General features: G+C 37.9%; 1 protein-coding gene across 3 annotated transcripts in view; it reads left to right on the top strand.

The window, feature by feature from the left end:
• Positions 1 to 12,861, top strand: part of LOC139968992 (nuclear factor NF-kappa-B p100 subunit-like) — a 31,612-nt gene extending 18,751 nt beyond the window's left edge. For all 3 annotated transcript variants that reach the window (XM_071973652.1, XM_071973651.1, XM_071973653.1), the window contains exons 10-20: positions 473 to 574; positions 1,338 to 1,670; positions 2,020 to 2,170; positions 2,627 to 2,741; positions 3,421 to 3,646; positions 4,282 to 4,370; positions 5,372 to 5,692; positions 6,192 to 6,387; positions 7,297 to 7,472; positions 8,633 to 8,735; positions 9,488 to 12,861. In XM_071973652.1, coding sequence (XP_071829753.1) covers positions 473 to 574; positions 1,338 to 1,670; positions 2,020 to 2,170; positions 2,627 to 2,741; positions 3,421 to 3,646; positions 4,282 to 4,370; positions 5,372 to 5,692; positions 6,192 to 6,387; positions 7,297 to 7,472; positions 8,633 to 8,735; positions 9,488 to 9,540 — 1,865 coding nt within the window. In that variant the 3' untranslated portion in view covers positions 9,541 to 12,861. The remainder of the gene's footprint in view (positions 1 to 472; positions 575 to 1,337; positions 1,671 to 2,019; positions 2,171 to 2,626; positions 2,742 to 3,420; positions 3,647 to 4,281; positions 4,371 to 5,371; positions 5,693 to 6,191; positions 6,388 to 7,296; positions 7,473 to 8,632; positions 8,736 to 9,487) is intronic.

Raw genomic sequence — 12,861 nt, 5'->3', positions numbered from 1 at the left:
AAACTTTTCTGAGGTACTGTACTTACCTCTCCTTAAAGTATTTTCTGATGGCTGAAGTTGATTGCTTAAAGATTAAAATGCTGGAATTTTCTGTATCTCTAGGCAAAAGTTAATTCTCATAACATTTTGTATCACAAAAATATGAATTTTTCAGATATTTTGATTATTTTCTGAATGCATCTGGCAACATCAGAATGAATGATGTCATCAGGGCACTCCGGCTGAAAAATTCATTTTTTTTGTCGTCGGAATTTGTCGATCATTTATCCACGTGTTCAACAAAAATGATACATTTTGATGACAGTACAGAGAACTTTGAATGCTAATCAGGTTTCAGGGAAAAGTCATTAAAAACAGTATGTTGTATGTTTATATTTATCCCTTCAAACTGAAAAGAATATTAACAAATATAACAAAATACTATAAGGTTGATAGTGAACTGCATAGCTGTTGTTTTTTCTCAATGCACCAGGCGCAAATGGAGTAGTGATGAACGGAATAACCTCTGACATGCAGGCGAGAGGAACTCACAGAGGCCCATTCCAAATCAAGCCGGAACCAGAGGATTCAGACGGTAAGTGGAGTTGAAACTATAGAATATTTGGTGCTTCTTCCACTCTTTCCACTCTATCACTCTTTCTCTCACTCGTTCTTTCACTCTAAAACTTGGAATTTAAAGTCTCAAATTCCAAACCGATACACATAAACAGAGGAAGGATAAGTAAGCTTTTCGGCCCAATGGCCCTCCTTCCCTTCCTCAGAACGTATTTTACTGCTAGTGAAGAAAATAATAAGACCTTACACTGAGACCTTCCTCTGGGCAGTTATGTAATAACAAGTACATGTCTGTAGCCCAATAGATGAACAAAACACCCTGCATTCCTGAGCAGGCCTCGCAATCCGGCCTATCAACCGGCTAAATGTCAGTGGATTCTGTCATCTGCCAGTTAAAAATAAAAAAGTGCCTTCCCTTTTCTGCCAGTAGAACATAAATACATGGTTTGTTGATTAATAATCGTCAGTTTAAGAATCGGCATTATGTCCGTATTTTAACATTAGTCCTGTATTACAGATTATTATCTGTAAGTCACATTTATTGCAGCTCGTTATCAGCAAATATAAGTGGGCTGATCTAAAATGCCTGTACAGTAACTTGATGTATATTTTGAATCAGGAAAATACCAGTGAGACCTTGAATAGAGCCAGTAGATTTTTAGCAAGTGTCCTAAAATATGGAAATTCAGATATTTCTTTGCCCTATCACAAAGAGAAAAGTGAAACAGAAGCTTTTTTGATATGGACTTTTGATTTTCTCTTGTGTAATCTGATGTAAACAGATTCATCAGGCAGTGTTGAAATTGAAGTTACCAAGAGTGATACCGAGAGAATGGCATTAGCCGAACAGTTTGGGGGACCTGTGTTTGCAGATTCATTCAAGTTTAGGACGGACGAACCAGATTTTGGACTGGACTTTGGGGGGGACATCGAAGCGGACGCTTGCGCCGCTCCGGTGGTGGGTCAGATGATCAGTGGTTATGAATCCGACGACGAAGGAGTAGACGATATCGTTACCATCAAGAAGAATCTGAGAGAGAGATCTTCAAACAGAGAGGCAGGATTGAAGCCGGATGTAGAGGAAGATTCCAGGACCAGCCAGTTAGTTCAGACAGGTATTAAACCTTTAAAGATCATCAGCGCTGTATTAAATATTAATAGCGAGGCAGACTTAACCGTGGTCATTATTACATGTGAGAGTGATTACTGTAACAGCTATCAGAAAGGAAAAAAGAAATAATCTATTCGACTTGGAAGATTATCAGAGGTTTAACATTGTTCCTTCCCCACCTCCTAAGTATGACATCATCAATTCAATGGTTTGAAACCAAAGGAGTTAGCATTAGAGTAACTAACTGATAAGGAATCCCCCTCCCTCCTCCTCCATTACCCCTTCCCCCCCCTCTGTGGGTATGCATAGTATATCACTCTTTTTGTATAATCTCATCTTCCTTTTAATTTTAGATGATTTTGAAGTAGATTACGAAGCCAAAGTCTGGGAGTTTGCTGAGGTGTTTTCTCGATGTCTCCAAGAATATGGCAGAACTGGAGATGTGAGGATATTGGTCCAAGCACAGAGCCAGCTTTGTTCAGAGTATGATGAGAACGGTGATACGTAAGTGACCTGCACCACTGAATATTCATGACCATGGCTTATACTACACTTTACTACCACAGCTAGGCTTAATTGAAATGACACACTTTGCTATGCGTTTATCCTTCACAAACAAGAACATTTTCCTTGCATGTAAACCAGCCAGTTTGGACTATATCCCAGTGCTAATACCGCAATGTACTGCACTCTCATATCATGCTTCAAAGCACTCTTAATGTCAGTATGAACAGTTCCTAACCATTTTCTTGATAGAGGCATACTGCTCGTACTGTCTGTACAAGTGCTTTGAAGCATCACATGAAAGTACCCTAATGGAAAAAATTGCCCCAATTGGATGGGACTTGAAAACCGCTCCACTATACTGACTGTTAATTCGTACTTCTTGTGACCTGAGTTACGAGTAGTGAATATTCATGACCATGTCTAATACTGATGAATATGCATTGTTCTCATTAGGCCTCTTCACCTGGCAGTAATTCACAAACAACCAGAAGCCTTACAGGCTATCCTCGATGTGGTCACTACAACTGAAAGTCAAAGCATTATCAACCAGAAAAATAAATTGTGTCAGGTAAGTCGTTTATCCCTTGTGGGGGGTTACTGTTTGGAAAAAGACTGAGGTCCATGGATAACAAATTATTCCATTGCCGTAACTTTCTTCATGGGCCAGAGGGGAGGGAAACAGAAGTTACAAAGAACAAATAACTAATCTCACTATAGCTAGAATCCAGCAAAGTAGGGTGCTGAAACCCAGGGTCTTGAGGGTCTGCATTATCCTCACTGATGCATGATTGTGGGCCCATCTTTTCTTTCAGTGACCGGAAAGAAAACGTAAGTGGGCAGGATTTGGTCCCTGGGCCACCCTATTGAGAACCCCTGATCTATATTATACCATATATACAATGGGTAAAGGTTAAGGGGAGTGGAAACTTGTTTATTGAGGATCTCAAACAATAGGTATTCGTTGTGTTGTGTTCATTTTTAAGGAGAGGAGTTGGGTTTTCATTTCTGTGAAAGAATATTCCTGGAATTAATGGTCTGATTTCTTGAAGCATGTACGATTTATGAGAGGCAAAAAATAAATCATATGTGGAAATTTAATTTTCCTTTATTTACTCTGTGATGACTTACCTTTGTGATTCAAGATCAATAATAGTTATTATATTAATGTTTGGAAAAACTGCAGCAAAGATTGCAGTGAAATTGAATATTTGGGAAGTAAAACCCTGGATGTCTCATGCAATTTTCAGACTCCCCTTCATCTGGCCGTCATCACTGAGCAAGTGGAAATGGTGAGGTCACTCATGAAATGCGGAGCAGACCCGAACATTCTTGACCAGAACGGCTACAATGCTCTCCACCACGCTGTGGATGCAGGCGTTGATAACGCCATAGCAACCTTGATTGAGGGACCACCAACTGGAAACACCTCTGTTCCTCTTATTAAAGTCAACCCAGACGCTTTAAACTTAGACGGTAAGAAATGTGGGGGACAGGGTTGGGGGGGGGGCGTTGGGAAGAATGATGTATCGATGTAATTGTTGGAATTATCATTGCTTTGAACTCTGACATCTTGACTTCAGGTATTGAATTTTTGAATTTTGTTTTAGATATAAATGTGTTTTGAACTTTTGTAAGAATAAATTTGTTTCCTTCAGTGGGGTGTTTGGCATCTGTTAACAGCACAAAAATTGTGAGCAGAGTTTCATTCCAGTGTAAAGAACGTTTTGGGGAAGAATGTGTGAATCTGTAGGAAGGAAACATTCCTTCTTATGAGACTGCATACGGAACATTACGAGAATAAATAGTATTTTACATTTAGAATAGCAATATTGGAGGCTTAAAACATTTGGTTATTATAAAATACTCTGAAAATGTAATGGTTCTGTTGACTAATCAATGTGCTATGTGTCTTGCCGTTTGTGTGGCAATATATCCAAGTTGTGAAGCAGCTTGCTGTACGGTGGTAGCTGATAGATTTGATTCATATATAAACAAAAAATTGTTTTCAGTTACTGAATCAAATCTGTCAGATTTGCTTCGGTAACTGAAAATATTTCTTGTCAGTGGTTTTAATTTGCAATATTTTCTACCTTTATCCATCATCATAGGTTACTCTGCCTTGCACATGGCTGTGGAGAAGAAAAGAACTTCTTCTGTTAGAGCTCTGGTAAAGAGTGGAGCCAACAAAGACATTCCTGTGAGTACAAACAAATTTGGGGAATAAAATATCCTGGACTCTTTGTCAGATTCACTTTGCCATTCATTCACTTGCCTTCACTTGGAGAAGGGAGGAGGAAGATGGGGAGGGGGGAGGTAGAAGGAGATAGTAGAAGGAGATAGGGATGAGTTTTATACTTTATATATATTTTTATTTTTTGCTTTTGGTGAATTTTACATATCTATTAGTGATCATCAGTCGTAGGTGAGAGGTAAAGGGGAGTGCTATGGTGTAATGGGCAATGGAACTCACATAATTAAAATGATGATGATGCAGTATGAGTATGATATTAATGTAGCCGTCCTGACCTAGTACGTATCAGCAGAGAGAGGCTCTGGATGCAACGCCTTCGTACCGTTCAACCTCATGGGCTGAACATTCAGGAAGGACATGACTAACTTTCCTCTGTTCCCTACTCCTTCTCCCCTTTCTCCCTTCCCCCCCCCTTTCACTCTTCCTCTCACAGCTCTCTTCCCCTCCATTTTTCTTCACACCTTTCTGTCTTTGTCCCTCTCCAGTTTATTCCTTACCCTGTGCCTTTAATCCTCTCTTTGTCCCTCCACAGTTTATCTCCTTCCTCTCCTCTTCTCCTGTTGCTTTCTACTTATAATCCCCTTTCATCCATCTCATTGTGTTCACCGTGCTCATTAACCTGTCTGTCTTCTGTGCGTGTTTTTGTCCCCTCTGTTACTGTAACTTGTCATTTAGCCTCTGAAGAAGATCCTGCTAGGATCGAAACGTCAGGCCAACTTACTTTTACACATGATATTAATGTATCAGTATAATCATATTTAGCCTGGACCAAGATATTAATTTTTATAACACACGGCAAAAAGAGGGGGTATTTTGGTCAATGAAACATTCTGTTTCTTATTAGTTTATTGTTTCCTTTCATATTTTTGGAAAGTCACTTTCTGTTGCAAAGCATGAAATATAAGAGTCACAACTTTTTGCTCTCTGAATTCTCCCCTCATCAATAGGATGGAAAGAGCGGGCGTGCTCCTCTTCACTACGCAGTCTTAGCGGAAGATTTCAATATGCTGAGTTACCTGGTAGCTGATGCCAGAGCAAACATCGAGGTGGAAGACTTTGTCGGCAACACACCCCTCCATCTTGCCAGCGCCTACGACCTGAGCGCCGTGGCCGCTCTCCTGATCGCCGCCGGGTCCAACCCCGACGTCAGGAATTGTGATGGCAACGGGGAGTCGGACATCGACGAGGGGTGTGACGTTAGCGAAGAAGAAGATGGAGAGGAAGACAGAACAGGATCATCAGCTCTGGATTTTGCGCAAAGCGACAAGGTACGATGTGTTTGTTTTTTTGTTTTTGTTTACTTGACAACCAGGCCCCCATTTTGATGATATTGTAGGAAATACTATTAATAAAATTTCGTTGCTGCTTTCCGTTATGTATAATTTCCCATTCAGTTTTATTTTTTCTACTTACATACATAAAAAAAGCTTTTCTCTCTTGAAATCCCTTCCCTGCCAGTCTCCGAGTTGTATCGATGAAGCTGGGGTTTGATCCTTGGTTACATGGTATGCATGATACTGTGGCTTCTGAATGGTGACCCAAACAAAGAAATGTCTTTATAGGTATCGTCACCCACTAAGAGGCTAATAGCTCAATTGGTATAGGTCATAGTTTTGGACCCTGGGGACATTGGTTCGAAACCCCATTCCAGCCAAAAATTTATTTTGCTCTTTTCCAAAAATAGAAGACAAGATTAAATTCCTGTTCAGGGACCGATAAATGAAGGAACTCATTTTTACTTTGAGGCCATATTTTTGATATCTACAGATGAGACAGATTCTGAGAGGTGAAAAGTACATGCCAAGAGTTCCTTCATCGAGTTTGGTAGACACCAGGAGCAAGTCACACCGCGAGAGTTATCGTTCCGCAATGTCAACGGCAGCATCCACAGACAACAGCACGTTCCTCTTCGAGAGGCTCAGAATCGAAACCCAGCTGAGGCACCCGCCAGAATCCAAGCAAAGTATGTCGAAGGTTGTCTCTCTACTTTCTTGGAAATGTGTATTTAAGTGCAGAATGGACAATTTTTTTGTTTTGTTCATACGTGTGAAAAATATTCAAATATTGTGATCAACATTCTATGAGACGAGGAGAAAGTTGCGTGGATAAAAATAATGTTTTTTGGTTGCAAGAAGATATGTGGGTAGAATATGTTTTGTCTAAAAGAGTTGAAATTACTTTGAAGGGGGAGTACATTGAGAGAAGATGGAAGTGAAATTAGCAACCAAGAAATTTGGATATTCCATGAAAGTGGAAGTTTATTTCAGAAATAAACAACCTTTTAGTGTCCTCTTTCTTGCATCTTAGTAGTCTTTCTATAAATGAAACTGGAACTAAAGTCAATTCTTCTAAATCTAGAGTAGCAAGATCATCTTTTCCCAAATTGTGCCAACAGTTTCAAAATTGCTTCTTTATGTTCAGTTTTGGTCTGGGTGATTTGGAATTCTTTGACATGGATGAGTTGAAAGATTGTTAGTTTGTTAAATTAAGCATGGAGAATGTCGACCGAAAGTCCGATTTCTATGAATTAATAGAAAATGTGACTTTTCTTGAAGATTTTAAAGCATGCAGTGTACATTTTATGGGGTTTTATGAGGTTATAACATTAGTCTGTGTTGGGTGTTCCTGAATTGTCTGTACGACAATTAAGGCACATGATACTAAACACTAAGATCCTTCATGCTTCCTTCATGCACTAAGATCCTCATGTCCAAAAAAGAGGGAAAAAAAACCCTCAAATCTTGTCATTGATGACTTAGCTTCGTGGTCATTGTGAATGAGAACGTCCCGAGCCATCAGCCATCGTTTTGCTTATTATGATACGTTTTCTTCTCTTCAACCAATAAGCTAACGATCTCTCACTCATCTTCAGGTGACATTCTCATGCTGCCGCAAGCCCACATGAAATCTCTGGTGAGTCGGTTGGACATCGCCCATCCTCTCGCAAATGACTGGAGAGCCGTCGCTGACCGTCTGGGCATGGGCAACATGATTAACCACTTGAGAATGTTTGCAAGTCCCACACAGGTCTTGTTGGATCAGTACGCTGTGAGTAGTACTATTGAACCAAATATTCCATCGCCGATCTGCACTTTTAATGCGGTACATTTTACAGCTTCCACTTGATTCCATGAATCATACTGGAAGTGTTCTGCTAAATGTGTAGAATCCAGGCATTTAATATTAAGGTTTTCCAGTGTTTTGTCTTTTATTGCATATCTAGCTCTCTCTTTCTCTCTTTCTTCATTCATGTCTAGTGTCTACTTGTGGATATAATTGGTTTTGCTTTTATTTTTTTCTGAGATTTGTGGCTCTGCAAGATACATTAACAAAGTTTCAGTAATTCTAAAGTTTTTTCAAAAATCATTTTCCCTGTTCAGTTGGTCTTGGGGTGGAGAGAGGTCATGGCAATAGAATGTGCAGAGAGAAATGTAAACCGGTTGTGGCATAAATAATGTCTAATGTAGAATAAATAAAATCTGTTCACAAACTGCTTATCTGCTGAAGAAAGCCTGTGTAGGTGAAAGATGTTCAAGTTAGAGAACCTCATGCAGAGATGCCAATCAGTACGATTTTATCGTATTTAGTACTATAAAACAAGTGAAATACGATAATACGATATTGCCTCTTGAAAATACGATTTTCATCTTTCAAAAAAAAAAAAAAAAATTTTTTTTAAAGGAAGCGGAATCGCATAGAAACATGTACAAGTAACCCCACAAACCCAGACAAACATGTTGAACAACGAGCCTACATGGGCGGGAAATACGCAGAATCGGCAGCTTTACAATTAAATCTTAATGAAAAAGCAAACATTTTACTTGCCCGTTCTTACCAGTAAAACATTCGTCTGACATTTTACTGGCTCGGGGCCAACGGGCCAGTGGTAGTGTCGAGTTTTCGTGAAAATCTAATATTTCTCTCAAAAATCTGATTTTTTAGGATATTCAGTCTGTTTTTATGTGTCAAGAGGTTGGCATCTCTGCTCATGCAGTTAGCCTCTGAAGAAGAATGTCAGGCCTTTTAAATTTTAGAAATAGAAGAAGCCTAAAAGGGCAACCGTTAAACTAGTAAGAGAAGCTGAATGAAATGCTGCATTCTGTCCTGGCTTTAATAATGCCCATTCTGAAATGATTCAGTGACAACTACATAACCTCACAAGGACCTTAAAGTTGAAATATTTCATTCTCTCTCTCTCTTCCTTGCAGTTGATGGATGGTACCTTGGCAGAGTTGCATGAAGTTATGGAGGATTTGGGCAGGAAAGATGCAATTAATATTTTAAATGAAGCCTTCAGTCATATGAAAATTGGTGAGTAAAATATATTGTTGAGGGTATATAGTGTGCTCCTGGAATCTGACTTTGATGCCTCCCAGGTCAGAACTTAAAAGCGGTATTCAACATATCCAAGAAGTGATAGTGATGATAAATGGTGTGAATTACTAGGCCCGGGGGGGGGGGGGGTGGAGGGTTTAGAAAGAGGGAGGGGAGGAAGAGGGATTCATTCAATGCATATTATAGATATAATGCTTGAGAATGAAATATTCTTATAAAACGTGAATGTTTTCTTTTGGTTGTCTACCATTGCAAATTTGATTGGTTTCATATGGCATCAGGGGACACTATATGTGCTTGGTTTAAATGTGACTGAATAGATTCAAACAAATATAATGTATGGAAGTGGGAAACAGTAGTAAGGTCACTCGTGACAAAACCACGAAAGGAATCACGAATTGGATCTGATCTTCAGAAGAGGTTATGAGTTGTTCCCAATTTCCTGGACTTTTCTCTTTTTTAAATAAATTGAGAACATTTCTAGCAGGTTTTAACAAAGAGTCAACAGAGCGTCTCAGCAAAAGAAATGGAAGATGGGGAGGGGGAGGGGGGAGGGGATTTGGTGGGTAAAGGAGAATGTCAGTTGGGTTGTCGTGGGATATGACATGGAGGGAAACCTGGAATCATATATGTGACTTTTCAAAAATGTTAATTTTGATGGTATTGACTGTCGTTGTTTTGTTTTGTCCCAAACAGCTTTTAGTATCATTTTTGTTTTTCTTTTACAGGTGGTAGAGGTGGTGATGCCTTGGATAACAGACCGTCCCAACTAGCCATGTAAATGGTCGGTTAGTGTCTGTCACTGATGGAGGAGTAAACCTCTGTTTTTTAAATTAACCCATTTAACCACATTGGTAGTACAGGATTGGAAAATTGTATTATTCTTTGTATCCATTACGATAGGTACCTTGTATTTTTTTTTCTTTTCGGTTAATATTATATTTTAGTATTACTAGTTTTGATATCCTGCTGAAATGCCTACATACAGGACACAGTTTTAGTGTACAGTTAAAATGGCATGGTAACTTAATATCTTGAAAGACATTAATCTTTCTAATGCCAAACTAAGGTCAATCAAGACTCATCATCACTGTACAAATAGTAGAAGGAATAATGTGATTGTCTCTTAAAGGATGACTCTTAATAGCAGCTTTTCTTCCGGTTCGGTCAACAACTTTTCCAAATCCATGGATTATTGATAGATTTGACCAAATCTGAGGTATATTTTAAATCGAAACTAGATTGCAATTGATCAAACTAACAGAACACTCGAATAGATTTGTTCTACAAAGAGTGAAGATTATTGAGTGAGAAACTCACCAATTGGTTGCAAAGATGTCACTTCTCAGTTAAAATTGTGTCTTTCTGTTTTTTTGTGTCAAACAGGTGTGAATTTCAATTGCAGAACATTTCCCCTGTATTATCATCTTTTGAAAGAAAAAATATTAAATTTCTTTGTTCTATGAAAGTTATCTGATTTTTCCTTAAAAAAAAGTTCCTGAACAAAAGTGTCAGCAACTCGTCAACATCTATTTTTTTCTTTCTTTTTTTCTTGAGAACCCTTTCCATTTGCCATGTGAGTCTATTTTTTGGATGTATTTCAGTTACACATGATGAAAAAACTTGACATGTTTTGGATATCAGGAAGTTTTGTGTATTTCTCGATAACAAATCATGCCCCTTTTTAAATTTTCTTTATTTTGGTTTTGTAATTTCTTGTATAGAGTTTCATAAGTTTGCAGAATGAAGTTTTTCAGTTTTACCCGTCAATGCCTTTAAGGGGTCTCTGCCAAATTCAAACGCCACATCCAGGGCGAAGAGTCTCACTGTGTATCAAACTCACTATCGTGAGCTGAAAGCTGATCATTTCTCTTCAGAAATCTTTGTGGGTGACTGTGTGATGTCCTTGAGAATATTTTTATGTCAAAGGACATAGTTCAGTTCCGTTGTGGACGTGGCGTTTGAGTTTTGCAGCGGCCCCTTTAACCCAACAATAGAAAAAAACTGTTTTACATTTTTATGCTGTGAAGTTTGAACTAGCTAGCATTATATTTGTTTATCAGAATCAAAATGATAAAATAAACAAAAAAGCTTTCTAATAAAATATGGTTTGCCAAGTTGATGGTCTCTCACCTTGCCTATCTGTCATGTGGATTGATTTTGTCTTGACTAAAGTGGTACAGAATTTACCTCCCCCCATTGATTATTTCATACTGAAGTATTGCAAGTGAACAAAAACAACCTTCTTTCTCTCCTTGAGAGGATTCTAAAATTCTACAGCAAACTTTGCCATTTACCAAGAAATGATGTTTGTGATAATCATTTACCTTTCCTTTTGTTTTATTACATTCTCTGTAAAGGTGAGAACCTCTTAAGGTTCAGTAGGTATAACCTGGCTTTTTGCTTCACGTTACATCACCTATGTCTTAAAGAAGCGTTAAAACAAGATTGAAATTGTCCTGGTTTCAAAGTGTCATTTCAACTGTAAAGACTCATTTTGCATACTAAACTTCAATTTTTAGTTTTTATAATTAATGTGTAGCCTTTGCCAGGTGCTGGTACAAAACCGAAGTGACATGTGTTGGGCCCATGGGAGGGGGAAATCAGTGCTTCATCGTGAGACCTCATTTGATATATTTAGCGATTTATACACGGATTAAAAGTAAAAGTACAACTTTGTAGAAAGCTTGAAATAGTCTACATCTTTATGTTGGGATTTGGCTAAGAGATTGTTTAAGTGCAAACCTCATCTAAATATGGTTAAGCCTTGCTTGGTTTTTTACCCGGAAAAAAGGGGATTTTCCTAGTATCATGTGATCTACAAAATAACCATAGCTGTCTTCCCGATCATACTCCAGCGGAAGTCAACGCAATAAATTCACACAATAATTTTTTTCGGGGTATAAACCAAGCGAGGGCTAACCAGGTTGAACTTGTAATGACTGTAAGCATTTCTTGTTTGTAACTTTTAGAGCAAAGAACAATTCCTGTACACAAAATAGAAGTCTTTCTATTCCATGCAATTGTTTCGTATGGTTTCAGAACAGATTATTTCATAGGTTACTGATATAACTTTGTTGAGGTATAATTAAAATATTTGTACACAATGAATCTCAAAGTGGTTAATATTGATTCTCCAACATTTGAACTAGCTTTAGATTAAAGTAATTTTGAGTTTCATCGATCTATTCGAATCGATTTGTTCATATTTTTATCTCAGCTTTGGAAAACTCTTAGTGTATTTACAGTAGGTTACAACAGAAGTTTTATCATATCAAACTTACCGTTTTGGCACAATGTAAATGCTTAATCTGAACTATCTGGAACAGGATTTATTTGATTTTAATAGATAATGATAAAATATTAGAGAGCAAAAACTCTTTGTGGGTAAATGTATGAATGTTATAGAGCGGCCTGATGTTTGATTCTAGCATGATCTTCGTCAGAGACAAGACTGACCAAAAAGAGAGGAAAACGTGCTATGTGTCACAGAGTAGTTAGTTGAAACACAATGTGTTCCAGATAACCTATCAGTGACATAGATTGTTAACTTGTAACCTCTGTTTTTGACTTTAGTCTGCTCTGAAAGATCTTGCTAGAATCCTAACATCAGGCTCTCTTACTGTTATTGTCTATTATGCATGGGTAATGACAGATAATTATTTAGTGTGAATATTAATACCATCCTCTTTCTCATGTTTCTGTGATAGCCAAATGGAATGTCGATCTTAATGCGACTATTATGAGCTTAGCTTATATTGTTCATCATCTATATACCTTACACCATTGAGTAATGAATCCATGGTTACATGGGTGAGAGAAAGAATAAATGTACATAGTAACAGAAACTTGAAAAGAGTTATGATTTGGAAAAGCATTGAAACTATCATCATTGCAAGGTTTAATTCTAAATTTAGTGTAATAGCATGGGATAAAAAGTTAAATTTTCATTTTTTTTTTTTTATGTGCTGGTTTTCCATTTTTCATTCACACATGAAAAGTACTGGTGATGATGTTTCACGGCGTGTACATAAACAGTCAAGGTTAGAAGTTTCCTTCAGAGAAGTAACAAATATGTAAATAAATGATTACAAAAGCTAAA

Source organism: Apostichopus japonicus, chromosome 6, assembly GCF_037975245.1.
Source record: "Apostichopus japonicus isolate 1M-3 chromosome 6, ASM3797524v1, whole genome shotgun sequence".
Classification (NCBI taxonomy): Eukaryota; Metazoa; Echinodermata; class Holothuroidea; order Aspidochirotida; family Stichopodidae; genus Apostichopus; species Apostichopus japonicus.
Note: the sequence above shows the minus strand (reverse complement) of the source record. Positions and strands in the feature narration are given on the sequence as shown.